This window comes from Haemaphysalis longicornis, unplaced genomic scaffold, assembly GCF_048455015.1.
Source record: "Haemaphysalis longicornis isolate Haplotype H1 unplaced genomic scaffold, Haemaphysalis longicornis Haplotype H1 scaffold_9, whole genome shotgun sequence".
Taxonomy (NCBI): Eukaryota; Metazoa; Arthropoda; class Arachnida; order Ixodida; family Ixodidae; genus Haemaphysalis; species Haemaphysalis longicornis.
This window is the reverse complement of record NW_027526460.1, coordinates 101,388,112-101,412,045: the sequence shown is the minus strand read 5'-3', so window position 1 is coordinate 101,412,045 and position 23,934 is coordinate 101,388,112. Positions and strand designations below refer to the sequence as shown.

The 23,934-nt window shown below is 45.9% G+C and overlaps 1 protein-coding gene, 1 long non-coding RNA gene and 1 pseudogene across 2 annotated transcripts; 1 reads left to right on the top strand and 2 right to left on the bottom strand.

The window, feature by feature from the left end:
• The first annotated feature begins 3,488 nt into the window (after window positions 1-3,488).
• LOC144152019 (uncharacterized) lies at window positions 3,489-5,148 on the top strand. Its single transcript, XR_013319031.1, has 2 exons — window positions 3,489-3,811; window positions 4,448-5,148. It is a non-coding gene; the product is annotated as an uncharacterized LOC144152019 (long non-coding RNA).
• A 2,411-nt stretch (window positions 5,149-7,559) lies between these two features.
• On the bottom strand, window positions 7,560-8,234 carry LOC144153337 (large ribosomal subunit protein uL1-like). Its single transcript, XM_077684987.1, has one exon. The coding sequence runs from the start codon at window positions 8,232-8,234 to the stop codon at window positions 7,560-7,562; it is 675 nt and encodes a 224-aa protein (XP_077541113.1).
• A 13,350-nt stretch (window positions 8,235-21,584) lies between these two features.
• On the bottom strand, window positions 21,585-22,259 carry LOC144153336 (uncharacterized; annotated as a pseudogene).
• Window positions 22,260-23,934: the final 1,675 nt, after the last annotated feature.

Sequence of the window (23,934 nt, the reverse complement as noted above, 5' to 3'; positions counted from 1 at the left end):
AGATTGACAATGTGGTTTTTCGTGGGACTGTGTGAAGACAATGCACGCACAAAACTCAGAGTCTGTAAAGATGACGGATTTAGGAATTTGTTTTTCCAGAATGTGCTGAACGGTGACTAAAATGCCATAGGCTTCTGCTGAGAAGATATTGGTAAGTACGCTCATGGTTATGCAAGAATTTAAGTTAGGACCATGAGCGGCGCAAGAAACCATAGTTGAGGTTTTCGAAGCATCAGTGTAAAATTCGGCACATTTATATTTATCCTGCAGGGACAAGAAGTGCTGCAGAATCGCAGCACCCGGAACCCTGTTTTTATCCATTTTCATAAAAGAAACATCACAACAGACAGGCTGCAGTTGCCATGGTGGCATAACGTCAAAAAATGATGATGTGCATACATCTAAAAACCCAACAGCAAGACCTGAAGCTTCGTCTCTCACCCTGAGTGAGTAGGGCAAAGAAGCAGATGTACGATTCGAGAATAGCTAGGTTGCAGATGTATCATTGAGGATGGGTTTAAGAGGATTTCCTGAAGGAAATACGCAGCCAAAACCCTATAAAAGAACGCCAAGTGATCGACCGGAAGAAGTTGACAGTGATCCCCTACGTTCATGGTGTTTCCCACCGGCTAAAAAAGGCTGCAGCACGAGCCGGAGTGACCGTTGTGTTTAGGGCACCAAACAAACTAAGTGGGTTGTGCGCCAGAGTAAACGGTGAAGGAACCGGCACCAAGTTCTGCTTGAAGAACCACGCCCAGCGTTTCGTTGAATGCTCGTCTGGTGTAGTGTATGACATTCCGTTGTCCCGTGGTAAATCGTACACGGGCCAAACAGGGCGGTGTCTGAACGATAGGCTGCGAGAACACGCGAACACAGTAAAAAATAAAACTGGCGGTAATTTGGCTCTCCATTGTGCCGATTTTGCAGATCGTAAATGTACTCCTGTTTTCGAGCAGACACGTGTGCTAAGAAAATATAGAGGAAAAAGTGCGATCAGAAGAGAAGGCGATACTAGCGGCTTTCTATAAGCCTGTATCGTCGAAGGCATCGCGGATGATGTCGGCTATCATCTATCATAGTACGCATGTGCGCCAATAACTAGTGTGTTTAACGACTAAATTGAGTGCATGAACCAACAATAATTCACTCGAAACCAGTGAAACGAGAAGAAACTACAAGGAGGCACAAATGCAGTTCATCAAGGTGTAAGGATCAACAACATCAGTGAATGCGTCCGCAAAACTATGACGTTCCACGCTGCTCTCTCAGCACGCCCTCCAGAATCCCAGCTCATGACACATGAAAAGCACATGATGGTACCAATTCCACGGTAAACTGCAACGGGAAGAAATTAATGGAGGTGGAAGAACAAAACTGAACATTTGAGGCGTTTGGCACGTGGTAAAAAGGAACTGAATGACGCTTAATGCTAAATGGTGTGAGTTTTTTTGTATTTGCACAGAGCACCCCTTCCTAGTAATGTGTAACGCTTCAATGATTTTCCCCGAAATGATTTTCCTATAACCACAGCACACACCTCCATTCTATCTACCTCACTTAGTATCCCTCTCTTTGTAAGTCCTCTTCAACGCCTGGCACCCTGTACACTCTAATCCGGGTAACCCATAATGTAACTTCTAAACGGAAGTAACCTATAAAATAAAGGTTACAATGGATTCATTTTGATGTTTTCTTTATCCCAGTCCGTTCTAAGGGTTACAAGCGTGAGGTTAAAAGCGATTTATAGGTTACAATAATGATTTATAGGTTACATCAACAAAATCTGACATGTAACCTCTACGTTGTAACCTATAAAACGCCCTGTAACCTCTAAGAGATGCTCGTCGCGCCTTCTCTCCCGGCGGCCGTTGATTTGTCCGTTGCATGACGGGATATAGAGTAATGGCGGCGCCGGCAGGCCCGGTGGCCGCGTTTTCGCGCCACTCGAGCCTTTTAACCGCTGTGATACCCCTACGATGAAGCGAGGATTGCTGTAACAAGACTTATTTGTCGGCGTGAGTCGCGGAGGCTGCGGCGAGCCCATTTGTGACTGGCAGCGCTTCACGGACCGTTCTTCTACGACCAGCATCAAGTTCGCATGTTGGACCAATGCCCCGGCGCCAGTGAAAGCGAACTCGGTGAGTATATTCCCGTGACGGTTTCGGTGTTTTCATTGGATGTATCTTTTCGCTAGGGGCTTTTCAATTTGAAATTGCAGCATTCGAGAGGGATTTTCGTTACCTGACTGGTTGCTTCGCTGGACGTTTTCTGTTGTCCGCGACGGCAATTGAATGAAATCACGGGCTTGCGTTCGTTGCGTCAGACTAGAGCGGACGATCGGGAAAGCACAGATAACGGCGCCCATGACCTGCTTTCTGCTCTGTTTGCGCGCCTTCGTCATGTGTTGAGCGTTTTGTTTACGCTGTTCGCTGCATCGGGCGCACTTGACGAGTTATTGGACCATGTAATTGCCAGGTAGCTCTGTTTGAATAATTGAATTTTTTCCCATTAAAGTCTTATATTATCGCGCTATTCTCTGGGTGTTATCATTTTGTTTCAGTCGTCGGAAAATGTTCATTTTTCTCGCTGCATATATTCGGAATGGTGTTCATTTTATTGGTCTTGTAGTAATATATCCGGATAAACACAAGGTGTGTGCTGCAGAAAAGTAGTCCACTAAATGCTGGCCGAAATTTCTAAACTCACTTTTGTCCAGCACAAGCCTCTTTTTTGTGAAAGTTTGCCTTACGGCACAATAAAAAGTTTTCGTATGTACAACACTCCTCATTTTTTTCATTTTTTTCCTTGAGTGGGTAAATTTGGTGTTAGTCATTTTGAGACAGCGGGCCATTTCCACCATGTTAAGTGGTTTATTATTCTCATTCGCACAAATCAGTCGTTTATTTATTCGCGTGGTATTGCAGGGCAAATGATTGTCTCGCGTGATCCTAGTGTAGTGCAGTAAAGCGACTTTACAGAATGGTGGTATGTATGAGCCAGCATGCAGGCTGCTTGATTGTTTTTTGATGATACAGAAATTGTGACGAATTACACAGAGACAGGTGTAAAAATGGGTTCTGCACCCTCATCGGATCCTGGCTGTTCAAAAAGTGTGATTGCATCTGGCTACCTATGCTATGACTTATCAGCACTACTGTTTTTTCTTACAGGCAGTGTTCCTTGATCTGACAACCAGGACTCCCCTGCGTATGACACAAGTTGAAATGAAGTCTGATTTTAGCGGAAACAACGGTATGAAAATGCAATAACTAAAACACATTCATTCAAATATTCTTTGTAAAGATGGCACCCAGGCCTGCACAGACAAAAGTATGATTCACTTGTAAAAATGCGAGGCCTTTCTTCAGGTGTTATGATGTTATATTTCGTATCTTATTTTGCCTCATGTTTAGTGACTCTGTCTTTCAGTTCGTTACTACAGGAATGTTATGAATTCACATAACGATTTCCTCAGTATTGAGCTTTGTAGTTTTTCAGCAACTCTAGCTATTCTATAGGATGCGTGGTTTTGCAGAGCCAACAAGAAGAACTCTTTTTCTAAAATAGCTCTGTAAGAAATCTCCAGTTGTTAGTGAGTGCTTGTGCTGTGTTCTTTTCTTCGTCTTGTCAAGTTTGAGGTGTTCTTTCATTATGAATGTATACCAACTGCCCAGCTCTAAAGCCTATTACATTTTAACCCAAATAACCCTTCGAGTCATTACAGGTACAGACCTCCTGGGAATGCCACTTGAAGATCGGTGCAAGTTCTAGATGTATCCTCTCCCACAACACATCTGGACGAAGGAAAAATGTAAGTTGGCGATTCCTTTTTACTGATAGCCGAGGAAGAAACCACCGATAAGAACACTTTACTTAAATGAAAAACGTTTCGGCTTCCGCGTGGGATCCTTGTTCATAATGAAACTGCCAGTACGAGGGGGAGGCGGAGGAGGATGTTTAAGTACAGCCAAAAATGTGACGCAGGTGGCGTCAGCATCGTGAAAGCACGTTTCCTGGGTTTAGTGCGACGTTCGCTCTGTTGCATGTACGAGTGATTCCACATGAAGGCGCGGAAACGTTTTTGTTTTCTCTTTTGCAAATGTATGTCAGTTTATCTCGTAGCCCAAAGTTTCTGCCTGTTCTGGGTGAGCATGCAGAAACATTTCGCAAGATAAACTGGAACACGGCACGATTAAAATTCGGGAAGGTTGGCCGGTATGACTATAGTGGCTTCGCGTTGTTTTGAACAATGCGGCCAAATTACTCTGTGTAACGATTATATTAGGAAAGGCCGTAAATCACTCCTCTGGTGTGGCCTTTCATTTCATTCTCTGGTCTCCGTCTTCATTTCCGTGCACTATATTTTTCGTACTTCACATGCCTGTGGTTTGGTGTGAGGGGCTTATGGTTGCACTGGATTTTGTTCTTTTTCTGAAATTTTCTGTAGATGGCTCTTCAAGGTTGGGAAATCCAAGTGACGGCCCCTCACATATATACCTCCATCTGCGGCAGCAGGGAACAAGTAGGGAAATCTTCAACGTGCCCTGATTTTGTGCCTGCTTGTGTACTACGTAAATTGCGAAGCCTATCTCTGAATGTTTCCAAGCGCCTTTTTTCATGCAGGAAATTATAGATACCATTTAAAGTTTGTCCAAAAGACAGATTGCAATCGGCCTAGAAACTTGTTAGTGCTGCATAAAAAACGATAACTTGGCGTGGGAATCACAACTCAGGTGGAACTGTAAAGAGGAACCTAAGAGGGAAGTGTAAAGATGGATTCGTAAAGACGAGTGAATTCCAAGTGTAATATTAGACTGAGTGAAACGGAGAATGTAGGGAACATAGCCATAAACACTGCTTTGTATGAAAAAGTGAATTTGTAATAAATGTTCTTTCTACTTTCCCACATTCTGCGTTTTTTCTGTGGGGAACCACGACAACAACGCTGTACTGGGAAAGTGCACCCCTGAGAACCATCTTATCAATGTACCTCAAACTCGAATTCGTCTGAAATTGTTCAATGGCAGTATCCAAACAATTCGGAATGCTTTGCATACATCCGTGCAAATATTGAGGTAAAGAATTTGTATATTTGGCCATGTTTGTGAACCTGTTCACGCAACATTTATTAAATAGGTTTAATAAGGATATATGAATAAACCGATTTTTACCTGGAAGTCTAAAGCAATATAAGAAACACCAATTCGCCCAGGAATCCGCACTCGTCTAATACTCATTAAGGAACGATAATAACGTTGGGGTGGTTCGCAGCTTTGCTTTTTAATAAATAGCCCACAGGTGTTTCATAATAATAAATGTGAATGTTCAAAACTACCGATGCCAAACTTCTGGAAATGTGCTCCTGTTAAATGCGCAAATATGTGTGCATGTACTGCACACATTGCATTGCATGTACTGCATGTACTGCTCTTTTGATAATCATGGCCTTGGTTGTCAGACAATAATTTTTGGCTTAAGGCTATGTTATCATAACTTTGGCGTCCTTTTGAAGTATGCTATCAAGTGCATGTTTCCACTCAAGCTTGGTTTCACTAAAGCCTAATGTTGTTTAACTAAAGCTCAATTTAGCAAAAGACCTATCATGCATGTTTGATACTGGTTTCTTAAACGTCACAGAGCTGATGCAAACATCAAATTTAATTATGCCTGTTTATAAGACTTAAGCGTCGCCAATACTCACGAAGATTTTTGGGTGACAACCTGGGTAACAATTATCGAACAGGTAATGCAATGCATACATATGAAGAGAACATTTTCAAGCTTTTTGGCACTGCTGTTTTAGGAATTATAAAAGTAACTTCTCTTTTAGCCCCAGCCGTGTGGCCGGCAGTTTATTCAAGGGACGAAGAAAAGACACCCGACGCAAAAGTTTAGACGGCGCAATGGACAGCATGGTCGCACATATCTTCCACTAACGCAATGTTTGTTCACCACGCGGGAAAGGCGCCTTCGGAGTGTCGCCACAGCGGCGCCGGCGATAGCGCGCCTGGCGCGCAACATCGCACCTTCCAATTTGTGTGGCCTTGGACGGCGGTAGATGTAACTTATATAAAGGTATACATGCTGAAAGCTGCAAAGTAACCCATAACTGCGTAACCCTTACGTGTATACGTATATAAAGGTTACGAAGATATAGGTTACATTTGTACCTTATAAATTATAGGTTACAAAAATTCGAAAATGTATACCTCTATTAAGGGTTACCCAGCTTAGAGTGTACCACCGGGTGTGGGAGTGCCAACAAACTCCCAACCTACCCCCTATCCCCTTCCCATCTTTTGAGCAGTTGGTGGCTCGGCTGGTCGATCCAGACCTTGGACGCCAGCAAGAACTGGAAAAGAGGGCCTGGACCGCAAGTCGCAGCCTGGGTATCCCGGAATAAGGATGCTTTCCACTGGGCAAGTGCCCTGCCATCAGCACTTACGCTCAATAAATGGTTATTCTCCTTCTCTTTCCCTTTCTCTCTCTCTCCTCGAAATATGGTTCGCATGCTCGAAGAGACACGTGCTGTTATTACCCCATGAGCTATAGATGCGGGCGCTACAGTATTCTCAAGCCATCATGTCAAGCCTCTGTAAGCAAACATCTATGTCCATTAAGCGTGATATCGGCGCAAAGACCCCTCTACCACGCAGTCCATGCTGTTCCTACCAGCCACAAACTCTGACCAATGCCAATTACCAAATCCATAATTCCGGCCACGACCCTGAACACGGTCCCCAACCACGCCTCGCCAACCGAGGGTACCGTCAACTTGCCCGGGTTTTAACTCTGGTGCTTTCTATTGACTGTCCCAGTATAAAAACAAACACAATCCAGCAAAGAAGGCTGGAAAGAGGGCTGAAAGGTATAAGCGATAATGGTTTGTTCTTTGGGTAGAAAACGTTGTGAATATGTAGGACAAATGTGGTAAGCAGATCCGCAAGTTTCAAATCAACTTGAATCAGATGGTGAATCGGATTTCCCTGCCATTCCTACGGCTTCTCGCTCGTTGTTTTGGTATAACTACTGCTCGTACTGAACCCAGGATTTAATATAACTACAGCTCGTACTGAACCCAGGTTTTAATATGATACAAACCAGTTTTTATACAAAATCTACCTTGTCTTATAATAAGCACGACAAACGTGAAACCCAACTAATAACAGTGTTTACGCAACCATTGTATTGAGGTTGTGTTGACGATTCGGGAAAAAAACGTCCACCTTCGTTATTCACGAACAGGAGAAAAATTATTACACGTCATAAAACACAAAGCTTATGATTATATATATTTCCAATATTGTTATGACGGGAACACGAAAGACGGCAGATGTTTGTTTCTTCTTATTATATTTATTGCAATTTGAGCCGATATTGAAAAATTCCGTTTTAGCACTACACGTCTGTTTTTGAATTTAGCAGCACTTCCTATCTAGCCAGCTAAAACCGCAACTGGAAGCGGGGAAACGCCTCAAATGGTTGTCGTGGAACGCTGGTGTAGACCAGCATTGTAATTTAGCACCAGAAAGCGACGAAAAGTACCAAGGACGAAACTTTCAGCTGTAGACTGGCACCCAGGTGCCGTTCTTGGGGGCAATGTGGATGCTCGTGACGTTGTCCCATTGGAGCGGCAGTAGCGACAGCACGTGGTCAATGGCCACTTCCAGGTTATCCGACAGCTTCTGCAGCTCCATGTCCATGTTTCCAATGGGAAAAGAAAGATACGGGAAGTTTTTTGAGCGGAATCGGACCACGACCTTCGTCTCGCTGATCTTGTCCAGTAGCGACTCCCCGGGCATCACCAAAAACGGCCTCTTCCCGACGCGGCTCAAGGCGGCATCCAACGACTGGGAAATTCTTTGCACAATTGCCGGTGAGGCCAAAAACACGTCGTACTTGTCGGCGATCTTTCCAATCAGCCTCTTCTTCTTCATGATGCTACGAAGACCCCGGGAGCTGATGAAAGGCAAGCCCTGGTCTTTGGCCTCTTTGCACAGCTGTTCTCCGCCCAGGATACAAACGTTGACTTTGATTTCCGGGGTGTATTTTAGCCTCAGGCTTTCGTGTATCCACGGGTACGTATTCGTGTAGTAGTTCTTCAGCACGAACGAAATTTCCAAAGTGTCGGACGACTTGTGGCCCGGCAAGTTAGCCCACTGGTCGAGGCAAGCCCTAAGGCAGCACTTCATCCGGGCCCTTGTAACTTTCTGCGGCTCGCCGAGAGTGTCCATCTTTTCGTAGATGTCCAGGAATTATGCTATGGCGACCGTTCTAAAGAACGTCTGACAGCGTTGGCTCACGTACCCGGTTCTTTATCGCTGCCGCACTTCCGGCAGTCGTTGTAGCTATCCAAACTTCAGCCTTACATTTTTCTGTCTCCTCGTCACCCTTTTAGCTCAACGTATTTCCTGGCGATGATAACTCACCACCCTTCAAAGGAGAAAGCTGTAGCTGTCGGAGTTTGGCATTAGGCTACTCAACGTTGAAATTTTATATTTCGTTGTTGTTTCCATAATTTGAGCCTGAATACACTCAGGGAATACAAAAGCGCGTCATATCGCAGTCAATTGAAAGTCAGAGCGATAGCTTCAGCAGTAACCTTCCCGTACACGAAATTGAAGTGCGACACTTCCGCGTCTGCGGCTGGGAAACCAAACAGAAAATATAATCGCAGCTCTTGCCGGATACAAGGTAAACAACACGGTATGGTGATATGCCTGCTCGGGTTAAAATACATACCAAGAAAACATTTTTGCATATAGTCAGAAGGGTGCATTGACACAATTGTCTTGATTATGGTCATGATGATGATCTTAGTACCATGGGCGGCAATTGTGCTAGCGCGGCAGACACTACCACTTTTCCTGAAAAATACGGCGTCATTTCAAGCTTTAATATAGCCGGGTTTTTTGGACAAACGGCCATATTTTCTGCCCCGTGCTATGATCATTTTGTGCAGCATCCATCGGTCATATGTTTGTGTACCGATGCCCGATTTACGGCCAGCATAGTTAACTGATACTTTCGCATTAAAGGCACCAAAGCATTGCCGTAAAGTGCGAATCTATCCCTTTAACCGCTGCTTTCGTGCTTACATTACCAGCTTGACTCAACGCTGGCAGCCGGATGGCCACCAAAACACGCCGTGGCGGGAGGGTGGGCCAGCTGACACGTCGTTGAAATGTAACGATTGTCCGTATACGCTCGTGCAAAAGCCAGTAAAATCCCTAAAACTCATGGCTACCGCTGTAACAGGCGATGTGAAGAGCTGTGATTGCTTCAAGTCGAACTTGTGCGTTGAATAGACGACTAGAAACCCAGATTCCGGCACAGGAGCGGCGGAGTAAGCCTAAAGGACGGTCTGGCTTGTGAAAATCCCTTGACTACCCTCTACCATGTGGTCAAACTGCATTCTTCGAAATTCTTGGGAGAAGCAACTTGCCGTAGTATCCCACAGTAATTCTTTCCTGAAATTCTTGCCAAAGACCGAACAGACTGCCTTTATGAGTGAACATGTGACGACGGCCACAGGTCACCCACGGGTCAAAGTTTAACGCTGATGCGTTACATCATGAAAACCACAGACATGGTGGTGATAGTTGGACAGTGGCGTGATGGCAGTTACATTTTGCGTATTAGAATAGTGGGCATTTTAAGCCAGAGTTCAGGCACCTTAAATTCAAGACCTGGTAGTACATCTTAACTTGCTGAACGCCCAAATTGTCAGCACCGTATGCTCTGTGATAATCATGCCAAAGGCTGGGCTCTCCCGCCCAAAATGCCTGACGGGCATCAATAAAACAAAATTAACATGTCTGGAAATAGTGGTAAGGGACCTCATCTAGAGCCAGACGTCACTAATGGTAATTCTATGAGTTTCCTCACAACCGAATTGGTGCTTTACGCATACTATTGTACAAAAAATAATTTGATCTGTATGCAGTAAATAATTTTCTGTACAATGCCATGTATAAAACATACATCAGGCCGGAAGACAACTCAGATAATAGGAGCTGACCATAATGATGTCGTATGCGCTAATCAAATTCTTCAACAAAATTTTCAATGATTTTAGGTGAAGGCTTTCAAGGTGAAAGAGCGTCATAACACACCAGTTATTTTTGCTTCTGTTTCTTATATGCACATATCACATTTATCTACCACAGAAACATGTCTGACAATTGATGAGAAAAGGAAATCATTTTGTTCAATAAAAACTTCAACATGGGAGAGAGGGAGAGGGAGAGTATAACCACGTAATGAAAGCAAACCCAAGCAAAATATCACACAAAAAATTAAAAACGTTCATTAAGCTCCAATTAATGCTTTAAAAAATGCTTTCAAAACAGAAGCATTCATTGGAATGAAAACAAGAGCATTTTCTCCAATAATGCACTGATCTGCCTAGACGAATATGTGTAGTTCAACCGTAGCATTGGTATTCTAGCAATTTCTAGCATCTAACAGATGACCCTTGCATCCGCCACTTCGGCACTGGAAACACCCTTACATTGTAGCACTCGTAATACGTAAAAAAGTCTTCACTACAGTGTTTAACGCAAGATGATTTCTAAATACAGTACACAGCACGCTCCTTAATATGCACCTGTGAAAATATATGAACTACTTGTTTACGCTCGCTCACAAATGAAGCGTAGCGCATATATTGCAATTCATTTTTGTAATCTTTCTTTTCGACACCAGCACTTGGTTCATTCTTCAAAAAGAGACGGAAATTTCACTCAAAATCTGCTTCACACGATGGCAGTAACAGAGTTGAATATAACAAAGACACCAACCAGCGTTATCGCCTCCCACTGTGTAAACATTGTCTGCAATTCAACTTGTGTGCATTTTCTTGGAAGCCGGGACTTTTTACCCAAGAGTGTCTTTTGTCCGGGGTGTTACGCGCTCTTTCTTTTAGATGCGAATGCATTTATTAGCCGGGGGTTGTCTTGCTCCGTTGGCCGGCGTGCGCCTGCATTCCTCCAGCGCGAGCGCACGTGAGCGCGCGCCTCGTAGTTCTGCCTTCGTCGTCGTCGTCGTCGTAAATGCGAATGCATTTCTTAGTCGGGGGTTGTCGTACTCCGTCGGCGTGCGCCCGCAGGTGTTATCTCTCCGCCGAGGCGGTGGTGTGGACGTGTTCGTCCAGCGCTACTTGCCCTTCAGCGAAGAACTGCGACAACAACGACAGGCGTCACTCCTCGTCCTCGATCGCAGTGTCTGCCCGAGTGCTACTGCTGTGGCTGATGACGCCGTCAACGAGTACTACTTTGCTCGAAGCGGCAAGGACGGTGAATACTGCGGTGTTAGTCTCGTGTCTAACGTGTATGGGAACTTGATATCGCACGCCGTTGCCACGTCTCCCGTTCGAGACACGTCTCCGTACAAGGACTTGTACACCCTTGCCTACACCGGAGACGGAGTCTTTGTGGTGACCGTGTACCTCGCGCCCAACCTCGCTCGAGACGCCGTCGCCGCGCAGCTGGACCAGGCACTCTATGCATTGTCTCTCTGCCGGCTTCGACACGTGCCCCACTACCATTCACGGTAGTTGCATTGATCTGGTCTTTACGCGAAACTGTGACGCGCGTATGCTTCTCAAAGACCCTTTGACCGTGCACGTTAGCGATCACAAGGCAGTGATTGTGGCCGTCAGGTACAACGATAACACAAACAGGTGCTGATGAATAAATGATTACGTTCACACTCTCGTCGTTAATTACGCCATTACTCGCAACACACTCATCGGTGCACGCAATGCATTCGCATTTCTGCATGATTCCCTTCGGGGAGGTGCGGGGGAATTTTTTTGCTTGTTATTTCTACTCGGAAAACTTTGTGATAGATGTACCCAGCCAAGAGTGCTTGTGGTGGGGTGTGTTACGAGCTATTTTTTCTCATTGTTGGTTTCTACTCAGGAAACTTTGAGCTGCCTTTTTCGGCTGCGTGTTTCGCTGTACCACGCGAGTTCTACGCTTCACCACAGTTCTTAATGCATAAATATGCAACCATTCCTGCCTTGGTTGCCAACAGTTGGCTGGAAGTATATGATAAATAAAAATTAAATAAAAAAGTGTCTGGAATATAAGACCAAGTGCAAGGCAACACCAGCGATTCTCGCAAACCGTGCTAACGAAACCGAATGGGTTGTCAGCGATTCGTTTGGTCAAGTCACGGTCCGCTACAGCGAAACGATAATGTTTGGTGGGTCCGCAGCAGTCTTGTAGACGTGCTTGGAGAGCGACGTGCTGCTGGTGGGTCGCTTCGGCAAAGGTGCGACCACTTCGGTCCTGCTCCGTGGTTGGTATGGCAGGTGCCGGCGTTGCGACGAGCTCAGCTTGTGGAACGTGAGAGGCAGAGTTCGTAGCTTAGACCGTGAATGCGTGAACGCGTTCCGCTTCCCGCTGGCGTTTGTCGTTGCACCAAAGCAGTCAGGAGAGCGACATTCGCCTGCCGGCGTCGTTGCCTTTCTGCCTTAATGCAGTAGTTTTTTACACGGGGCCACGGTGGAGGAATTACTCATTTAACGTGGCCGTGGCCATCACACCCGCAGTTTAAAAAAAGGGCTGCTATAGGCTGCCCTATTGGGGCACCACTATCGGCGCTCGTTATCGTCATGACGCACTACTTCGCTTCACCTCTCCTAGACGGCAGCACCATCTGAATAGGGAAGGATATAGGCGCGTTCGTAGAGCTATGCAAGCTGGAGTTCACAGCCCAGTTAGCAGAGCGTTTCACACCTCCAGTTGCGGGCAGAGTGATCATGGGCTCGAATCATAGCGCCACCGCGTCAATGGAACTTTTTCTGGAAATGTCATTTCCGTGACGGAGATGGCGTCGGCGAGGTCTTGCTGTACCCCGGCATAAAACACTTCCGTGTTAAAAAATGGCTGCGTCTTGCACTACGTCGCTCTAGATAACGAACCTACACTAACATAACAGAACCTAACGAACAAAAAAGACTAACATAAGCCACAAAAATTACAGCTCAATTTAAAGATAAAAAACACCCGAGGCAAGACCCGGCCTCCGACCGCCGTCCTCGGCATCAAGTTGCTATGACAGGTCCTCTGCTTTAGACGGTGCCAGCCTAGCCATAAATATTCGAATGTCGTCATACGGCACTCTAGACACTGCGTTATTAGAAAAGGATGACCACTGGTCATGATGGATGAAAGGAATGCGGAGAGAAGGTAAGGGAAAGTAAACAAATAGGACGCGGGTTCGATTCTCGACCATTGCGGCCGCTTTCTGGTGGAGGCGAAAAGCAAAAACGCCCGTCTGTTCGCGATTTCGGTGAACGTTAAAGATCACCAGGTGGTCAAAATGAATCCACAGCCCTCCAGCCCACCAGGCGCATGCGCCGATGCAATACGCCTGCGTTGCGCCGGCGCATTGAACCCTACGATCAGATCAGATCAGAAAACAAACAAATGCTTGTCGTTCTCAGAAGAGGGAATAACTGGGCCAGTTCTTGTAATCTGCAGCTAATGGGCCAGTTCCTGGTTATCACAATTGAACCAGGAGTTCTAACAGGTTCTCCGTTTTGTTCGGCGAGGACCCACTCAAACGACCCGAGCTAAACACTTTTAATTAAATAAATTGTAATTTCAGATCCAAGTTGTGTATCAATTTGTTCTGGACCGGGCTTTGGTTGGGGGGATTTAAATGTACGGTGGCTCTCAAACGCTGGGCACTACCAAACAAGGTATGTGAGGTCTGATGGATTGGTGGTGTGGCAGTAAGCACGTCGGGGGGGGGGGGGGTATACCACTTGCGAAGTGTTTCGGTTGTGTAGCTTGAATTGGCAATATATTTGTTAATAAACATTTCGCCTTAGCGGGGAACATGTGGTAGGCAGCTGAGGTAGCCAGCTGGAGTTTGTTCTTTTAGACGGGCGCCTCGCTCCTTCTAGTGCTGGTGATGCGCATCGCTGGGGAGGGCGAATAGAATTGCGACAGCCTTACCCCAGGCACCAGTGGAAGGTGCGAGGGGGAACTCTCCTGGGCGGCCTCATTGGCCGCCTGGTGGCCTGAAGAAAATGGTTCGTGGCCACGTACGCAGTCGATGCGGTTTTAAATGCAGAGCATTTCTTAGCCTCGCCTCTTCCTGCGTCGGACGGCGTCAACAGCTCCGCGTCCGCAGCAGGTGCGCCTCTCCTTCCCTCCTCTCTCTCAACAGCAGCTGGCGCGCGCATGCGTCGTAGTCAGCCCGTTCGCTCCGTCGCGGTCTCGGCGTAACATGTGCGTGATAGCAGCTCGGTGGGGCATGGAAGGGCGCGCGCTACTTGCGCGTGCGCGCTCTCTCCCCCCCCCCCCCCCTTCCCGTACTGCTCTCCCTCTACTGTGCGCGCTGCAAATATAGCGGCTAGCGGTCGCTCGTGTTTCAGTCACTGCGTTGTTCCTTCCTTCCTTGGTTGACGCTCGTGCCCACGTTTACTCGTGTCTGCTACTCCAGCATCACGGAAGAAGCGATGGAAGCAACACTGCCTTCAATCAGTACTAAGGCCCCAATGCTCCGCATTTACTCGTGTTCCCCTCGCGGGAAGGCGCGGGAATTTTTTTTTTTTTAGTATTGTTCCGGGGCAGGAGCTCAGTTTGATATAGAATTTTATGGACGAGAGGATGGGAGGAACTACGTGATCTCAAAGCTGTGATGGCCTCGTAAGAATCTGTAGCGATGTGTATGGAGGGCGGTAGAGGTGAGATGCAGCTGACACTGCGTAGTTAGTAGCGTATGGCTCCGCATCAAGGGTTGAAAGTGCTCTGCCATGGGGGTGTACACTAAGAGAAGGGAGAAGAATGGAATGCTCATGACTAGCGCCGCCTGCTACAAGGGGTGAGGAAAAGGGAGTCACGTAAAGGGAGATTTCTAATTTTATTCGCTTTCCGTAGCCCGCACCTTTCGACGTTCAAATCATCTCTCCCGCTTCAAGATCATCTTTCTGCGACAGGTGGTTTGGATCCCGAACAAAATCGCGCTATTCGAATTTTTATCCCAGTGCATTATCTTTCCTTTCTTTTTTTTTTTTTTTTGAAAAATAGAATAAATTAAACCTATCAGCTGTAAATGGAGCGGGAGGCCGCTTTCTCGTGCAGGCCCTACTCGTATGGAACTTCATGCCAACTCCGGTGCCCATCCCCGGGCCAAACTCTCCCTGCGTGAGCCTACCCTTCTTCGAATTTCACCACCGGACGCAACAGCCAAAGCCCCAACAAACCCGCCACACCCCACGCCAATCCTGAGCCCCGTCTGGCAGCAGCGAACAACAAGGAGCGAGCCCCCGTCCCGGAGCCAGTCGGGGCACGCCGCCGCCACCACTGTGGTTACAATGCGCTTTCTCGTGCAGGTCAGTTACCTGCCCAGGGCAGCTTGTTTTCGTTCAAGTGACCACTTTTTGCTTGCGGTGTCGTGTCCTCCTGGTTTTCTCAATAGTTGGCGCGTAGTTCTGTGCTTGTCTTTGTGTTCTTTCTGTGCAAACAATCACGCTGTATGCTTCTTGCTTCTGCTGTCAGGCGACGTGGAAGTAAACCCCGGACCCGAAGGTGTTGACTCACCTCCAACTATCATATCTCTGGCACAAGCCCTCTCAAGCATGTAAGTCGCGCAAACCGCAACACTTGCCGAACTCAAGGCGATCCGAGCTGCCCAAAACAACCTTGAGGGAATAATGAACCGTCTGTCCTCGCGTATCGACGCGTTAGAAAAAAATGATGACGCGAATCAGCCGTATGTCGATGGCTCCGTTTAAAACTCCAGTTCCTGCCTCAACAAACTAACCTCATAAATCAAGACGCTCGCTGTGAAGTGCGATGACGCGGGAAACCGTCTCCGCCGTTCCAACCTAGTTTTCTTTGGAATTGCAGACAAAAAAGGTGAAACATGGGACGAATCCGAATCGCATATAACGTCCCTATGTTCCCAAAGGCTGGGCGTGAACATAGAAAGTTCGGGCATAGAACGCGCGCTTCGCCTAGGTCGCTTTGAAAAAGGTAAAATCCATCCTAATATTGCGAAGTTCACCTACTTTAAAGATAAATCTAATGTTCTCTCCTACTCACCTAAGCTGAAAGGCTCACATATCTTGATTCGCGAGGACTACTCAGCTCGAGTTCGGATGGCATGGAAAAAACTTTACTTGTATGGCCAACAATGTAACGCCCCGTTCAAAATTCGTTTTGATAAGTTGCTTCGCGATGATAAGACGTGCACCTACCATGCCGTAACAGATTCTATATTCGAAGTGAAATCATAGCAATTGCCACGCACTATCCGACATGCCCCCCCCCCCCCCCTCCTCCTCCTCAGCCCTATTGACAATACTCAAGTTCACACACTTACGACAGTATGGCTGTCCTGTTGGCAAATGTTCGCAGCTATCTTCCGAAAAAAGAAGCCATCGAGTCTCGCCTAGAGGATAACGACACCGACATTGCCATATTAACCGAGTCAAGGCTGACTCCCGACATACAGGACCAAGAGCTGCTCCAAAGTAATTCGGCGTACACAATTCACAGGCTCGACAGGGTGGGGTGGAAGGGAGGAGGCGTGGCCATCCTCATCAAAAAGAACATTCCGTCATATCTGTTGCCCTCCACGGGCAATCAGGAAATTGTCTGTACAGTTGTTCCACTCCCTGCCAGCACGAACATAATCACCGCCTGCTATCGCGCTCCAGATAGCGACAACTCGTTTACTTCCGAACTACAGTCATTGCTTCTTGACTTGACATCTCGCTTCTCACGGGCCAATCTGATAGTAACCGGCGATTTCAACTTTCCCGATACCAACTGAAACAACTTAGCTGCGCACTCCCAACTTTCTAAAGATTTTCTCGACGTGATTCTTACATTCAACCTTAGCCAAACAGTCAACACACCAACCCGAGGCATCAATATTCTAGATCTTGTTCTTGTTTCCAATCCCGAACTAACCAAGCCCACAACATGCCTACCTGGTCTGAGTGACCACTGTGTAGTATCATTTATTCTCTGCATTCCCATTCCACCTGCCTAACCGTCCCTCAAATACATACGCGACTACAACAAAGCTGACTATATCGCAATCAACTCCGAACTCGAATCCTTCCTCCAGCTCTTCCAGCTCTCTGGACAGTAGACGAAAACTGGATGCTCTTCAAGAATAAGCTCCTATCGGTGGTCGACGCACACGTGCCCCTTGTCAAAATTCGTGGTGACGCTAACAACCCCTGGTTTACCAACTCCCTCAGGAAGCTGCTACAGAAAAAACAAAACGCCTGTTCAGAGCAGCCAAACAATCGCAACTACCTTCAAAATGGGAAAAATATCTCCAGTGCCAACGTGAATACATTAATCAGTTAAAGCAAGCGAAGAAGACGTTTTACGTACACCATGACCTACAGAAAATTCTAGAAACCAACCCTCCAAAATTTTGGAAAATTCTACAACCAAAAAGCAACTCTACCCATAACATTTCCCTCTCCTACCCAGATGGCTCGCATGTTCCACTTGAGCAGCGCGCCGACGTCATGAACCAGTATTTTTCTTCCGTTTTTACCCGCGAACACGACCTCGATAGTTCCGTCCCTTCCAGCTATAATTTTTCTCAAATGCCTCCCGTCACCGTTACTCCAGAAGGCATAATGAAGTTAATCGATAGTTTAAAGGTGTCGAGTGCTCCAGGATGCGATAACCTAACTAGCAAGATAATCAAAGCCACAAAAATAACCTCTAGCAAAACTTTGCACATAATCTTTGCCCAATCGATAGCTACCAGTGCACTTCCGAACGACTGGACACTTAACAGAATAGTTCCAGTTTACAAATCAGGCAACCACTCCGATCCTTGCAATTTCCGCCCTATTTCGCTAATATGCATCGCGTGTAAATTACTAGAACGCGTAATATATTCCCAAATCGCGCGTCACAGCAACAAATTCTTCTTTCCCAAACATCACGAATTCCGGCCGGGGATTTCATGTAAAACCCAACTTTTTGAGTTCGCTACTAACCTTCACCTTAACCTTGACTCTTCAGTTCAAACTGACGCCATTTACATGGACCTTTCTAAAGCTTTCGATCGCGTTCCCCATCAGCGCCTACTAGCAAAACTTTTTAGCCTTAACATTGACTCCTTAGTACTATCATGGATTCACTCTTTCATTTCTAACCGCTCCCAGTTCACTGCAATCGGATCCCACCACTCAGCATTAACTAAAGTTATCTCCGGAGTTCCTCAAGGCTTGGTACTAGCTCCCCTACTCTTCTTAATTTTTATAAACGACCTGCCTAACAGAATTTCATCGTCCATTCGCCTCTTCACGGACGACTGCGTTTTGTACAGCCGGATAGAATGCAACAGCAATGCAGAACTACTTCAATATGACCTTAATGAAATAGAAAGGTGGTGCTCAAAAAATTTAATGAAGCTAAGCATAGATAAGTGAAAACTCATGCAAATAACACGAAAACGTTCCAGTATAACCAATACATATACGTTAAGCTCTTTCACCCTCTCTTCAACAGAATCATACCGTTATCTGGGAGTTCTCATCACAAAAAACTTATCACGGTCCGAACACATCGAAAACCTTGCTGTGATTCATCCAAATCACTCGGCTTCATCAGAAGATCTCTTGCTTCATGTTTTTCATCTACCAGGCAACTCGCCTACGAAACGTTCGTCAGGGGCAAACGAGAATATGCGTCATCCATCTGGAACCCTCACCAATCGTACTTAATTAACTCCCTCTAAACTGTGCAGAACCACGCCGCTCGCTTTATTGCTTCCAAATATAGCCCTCACCATAGCATCAGTGACATCAAAGCATTCCTTGGAATCCCCGCACTGATACTCCGCCGCAAGAACGCTTGATTTTGCCTCTTCCATTCGCTTTTCTTTAATTCCCCAGACCTCCACACCACACTCCTGATCCCCCCAACCCGTTCGTCGCGGCGCCTTTTTAACTCCCACAGCCTTCAGCGCTTACATGGCGCCACTAATTCCTTTAACAAATCTTTCTTACCAGCTGCAATTGAGGCTTGGAATGGCCTACCTGATGCAATTGTAAATGAGCGCGATTCACAGAAATTCTGGTAGAAATTTAACCATTTTTTCCGCACTTAATCAGACTTATTGTATTTTCTTCTTTGTGCAATCACTTATAGAACTAACACTATGTATCTAATTCACGGCAATTCTTATTTTCAACCTTTCTTTGTATAGCAATTAACGCTTAACAAGTGGAAATACGCCCTTTGTATGTTTATGTATCAATACCATCTAAAATGTAAAAAGGTCCCTTTTGTGCTTCTCTGTGTCAATCATGTGTGTTTTATAACCATGTTTTATGTACTTCCTTGCTGATCTTGCCCCCCCCCCCCCTATTTAAGGGAAAAATAAATGATGATGATGAAGTGAGTATTAATTGAATTTCAGCAATCGCTTAATGTGCAGTTACTAGCGGGTAGCTTGGGCGACTCCTAAGCTTCACTGTAGCGTTTTTGATTCACAACATGCATTCCATCTATTTCCTCAAATTAATCTGGATTTGTTTTCGTAGTGCTTTTCATCACCAGGTACGCCAGCTCTGGCTCTGTACAGCGCCTACTCATGGCGGTGTTGAGGCTAGAAACTCCGCAGATGGAGCGAAGTGTCTCTGGGATCGGACAGACCCCATCTGGAACTGGAACTTGCCAACTTCTGCGCGCAAACTTTTCCAAGCTAAAGAAATTTAGCTGTAGTGTTGTAAAATCTCTTGGAAAACGGTGTAAGCGAGTTACTTGCGTTTTAGGGGCGAAGCCCCTTCGGGGCTCAGGCTGTCGGCGTCTCCTGTCATCGTCGTCATCGTTTCAGGTAGTCACGGTACTAGAACACCGGGACACTCGTTTTCCAGCATCCCGCGCTAGAAAGTCTCGCGTACTAAAAGAACCCACCGGGACACTCGTTTTCCAACGCCTTGCGCTAGAACGCTCCGCGCTTTGAAGACACGAGACTTTTACAGCAAAGCTGTATACTTCTACCCCCCAACCGTTTTATCTTCGTGGGCAAAAACGCCAAGGCACCCACAATACACTTACGCACTTCCTGCATCGCCTCTCCCCAGGTTTCGCCTTCCAGGAGATTTCCCGGGATTTTCGCTAGCGTGTAAGGTTGTTCGTTATCGACAATAAAAATTTCTATTAAGGGTGTAAATCATTTTTTAGTGTACGAGCTTCTTAAAACTAGTTCGTTTCGCAGAAAACATACTGGCTGGCGTCGGCAATCACGTTACGTTTGTGGGGCAATAGCGAGCATGTTAAACTACAAAATTTTGTGTATTAATGAAAAAAAGAGTTACTGGACGACAGCGCAATTTGACGAACACACGAGAAAAAAAAACCCACATTTTCTTTAGGTTAAGGGTTTAACAAAACTAGAGTATGCCACGAAAATCTAAGAAACTCAACGGTGCTATCTTACTACGCACTCCATAATAATGGCTTAGGGCAGGCACATCTTGATATGGATTCTGGCATAAAATACAACGGAAAGAAATACAGTGAGGTACAAGCTCAAAACTGCAAAATCTAAGGCGCTCGGAGTATGATAGAAATGAACTAAACACGCTTAACATTGAGGGTTATCGATATTTGAATAACGCAGCCTTTCCTAATAATGTGGCACGCTTCAATGGGCAAACCTGTAATTTGGCAAGGTGCAAACCTGAAATCTGGTTTGCACGCCTACATAGACCCGTTGTGTTATCAGCCAACTGACCTACATTTTAAAGTATTTTACACGCTCTGGAGGATTTTTGAACTGTCTGTAAATAACACCCTACACCCTCGAATAAAGAGAACAAAACACCTATTAAAAAAAAGACGGGTGTTTTGGTTGTGTTTTTGCAAGGATGTAAGAGAATGCTCCCCTTATGCGTATAAATCAATTTGCGGCGCACTGTCTTTTTTTCTTTTGGTGTTTTACAATGACTGCTGCTTCACTGAAGAATACACTACGTACACAACACTTCATGATAACGCGCACAAAATAATAAACAAACATTTTTTTTAATAAGAAGCCCCCAAAACATGAAACCGTAATAAACAAGGTTTAAACACACCGGCTTGAGGCGTGTGTTGATAATCTCACGAAACAAAACACGTTTGCTCCCATTAGAACAGAAAGAAAGAAAGAGGGCACGTTTGTTTTTTGTTTGTTTATTTGTTATTTTGGGCATGATACACGTACATAACACGGTACATTTCAATTTTCATATTCTGTCGAAGTGAACGGGGCAATAGGCGTTCGAGACGCCTGTCGAGGCCTGTCGAGAAGGACCATTTATTGCAGAAACAAGAAATATTGCAAGAAATATATTTTCAATATTTTTGTGATGCGAATATGAAACATCAGACTTTTATTTTTCCGGTAACATTTTCGCTATGTTAGCGGGTATTGAATGAATTGTCCTTTGTACTAAAACACCGATTTATGAATCGATAAGCATCTCAATTCGTAACGCATAAAATATTTCAAGTGACAGTCATCAAGCACTTGCGGGGAGTAGCATTCTAATTTAGCACCGAAAGTGACGGAAGATGCCAAGGACGAAACGTTCAGGCGTAGAGTGGCAGCCAGGTGCCGTTCTTGGCTGCGATGTGGATGCACATAACGTTCGCCCACTTGAGCGGCAGTAACGAGATCACGTGGTCAATTGCCACTTCCAGGTTATCCGACAGCTTCTGCACCGTCATGCCCATGTTGCCGACGGGGAACAAAAGAAACGGAGCGTCCTTCGCGCGGAAACGGACCACGACCTTCGTCTCGCTGATCTTGTCCAGCAGGGACTCGTTGGGCATCACCACAAAGGGCCGCTTACCAGCTCGGTTCAAGGCGGCATCCAATAACCGGGGAATCGTTTCCATAATGGTCGATGAAGCCAGGAAGAGGTCGTACCTGCCGACGATCTTGAAAATAAGCTGGGGCTTCCTTTTCATGTTACGGAGAACCCGAGGGCTGATGAAAGGCAAGCCGTGGTACTCGGCCTCCTTGCACAGCTGGTCGTCGCCAAGGATGCAGACTTTTACATTGATCTGCGGGTCGTGCTTTAGCCTCAGAGCTCCGTATATCCACGGGTGCTTCTTTGTGTCGTAGTTCTTCAGCACGAACGAAACTTCCAAAGGGTCGCACGACTTGTGGCCCGGCAAGTTAGACCACTGCTCGAGGCATGCCCTGATGCAGCAGTCCCTCCGGGCGCTGGAAACTTTCTCTGGCTCGCCAAGATTATCCATCTTTTCGGAAGATGTTAGAGGGCTAATAGACACCCGACCGTGCCAAGAAATACCGGACAGCGTTATCTTATGCACCCGGGACTTGATCGCCGCCCGTTTCGTGTAGTTGTTGCAGGTTCCCAAATTTCGCCCTTACGTGTTTCCGCGTCTTCTTCGCCCTTTAAGTTCAACGTATTTTGTGATGATGATAATCCACTTCTCCTTTTAATTGGGTGAAGCATGTAGTAGCCAAATTTAGTAATCACGCTACTGAACGTCGAAATTTCATATCCCGGTGGTACTGAGACTGAATACAGTAAAGTTATGGCAGCACGCCCAATCCCAGTCAACCAAAAGTCACACCTAGAGATCGCTTCTAGCAGTGACATCACCGTGCACGAAATTGATGTGCGGTACTTTCTTTTCTGGAGTGGGGAACCTCAGAGATAACATAAGTGCAGCTCATGCCGCGTAGGCGGTGAACAGCATCCTGTGGTAAATGTTCACTCCTGTCAACAGACATTCCAAAGGGACATTTTTTCTATGAAGTCGTAGAGGTGCATTTCAACTATTGTCAGGATTTTGATAATAACAATGACCTTTTTGCCAACAATTATGCACGTTTTGCAGACTTCGGCACCTCTGCGTGATGGCTAGCTTAATTTTTCCTATGTGACCACTCAGCAGAAAATTGCGGACCAAGTAGTGCACCTCAAATCTTTCGAAAATACGCAGCACTGTTATCGTGATATCGTTATCATCGCATTTTTGCGGCATTTTATTAATGGTAATCTTTTGCAACGTAAACCACGTCAATGCTATAGCAAGATTAAAGCAAAAAGTGGAACAAGTGCTGTGGTGTACTTTTCCTATGGGCAGTTTTCTTAATTTCGCAGTTTCCCGCTTGATAGTGTCAGGTCGGTTTATAAATGGAATATGACTTGGTACAGCAGGAAGTACCATCCAAGGATATCAGTAAGGCTATAGCCAATCGCCCGTTTTATTGCAACATATGCATTGTCACCAAGGACGGCCTCTGCTCTTCATCTAATTGCTACTTGTGTAAATAAATATCACTGCCAAAGTTCTTAAGAAGTACTGAGTACATGTTTCGAACAAACGTACCTAATTCAACGGTCGCAATCCAGTTACGTGGTTGATCTTTGGCTAGCTAAATTCACTGAGGTGTATTGAAAGGAAGTTGTGGACACTTTTATTATCGGTACTGCGATATGTGTTTAGACTTTTATAGGGGCCATGAGGATAGAATGCAAGTTTAAGTCACTGGAAAGATTGCCTTCTTAGAATAACACTCACACCGCTTTTAACGTGAACTTCCCTCTAGAAAACTGTATAGTGAGGAAAAAATACAGTGGCCTTGCGACCCACCAGCCCACTAGCTCATTTGCCGCACTAGAACCTATGTCGTATTATGGGCAGCTGTGTGATTCGCTGAGGCCGGCAAAAGCAGACGCAAGTTAGACAGGACTCAGAAGCTTTCAGAAGGACCTATTTGCGAATACATTTAATAATATTATTTTTATAGCGGTAATAATTCTGGGGAAAACGATGTAAGATACGTACGCTCACGTAAACATAAACGCACAAGTGCGGACGGCGCGCACTATGCCGGCTATAGCTGCAAAGCCGTCAGTCTCTCTCTCTCTCTCTCATTCATGACAGCGACAGGCGGCGC

What these genes read in the sequence shown, in the direction of transcription:
- LOC144153337 (XM_077684987.1), bottom strand. Translation starts at nt 8,234, where the DNA reads ATGGACACTCTCGGCGAGCCGCAGAAAGTTACAAGGGCCCGGATGAAG.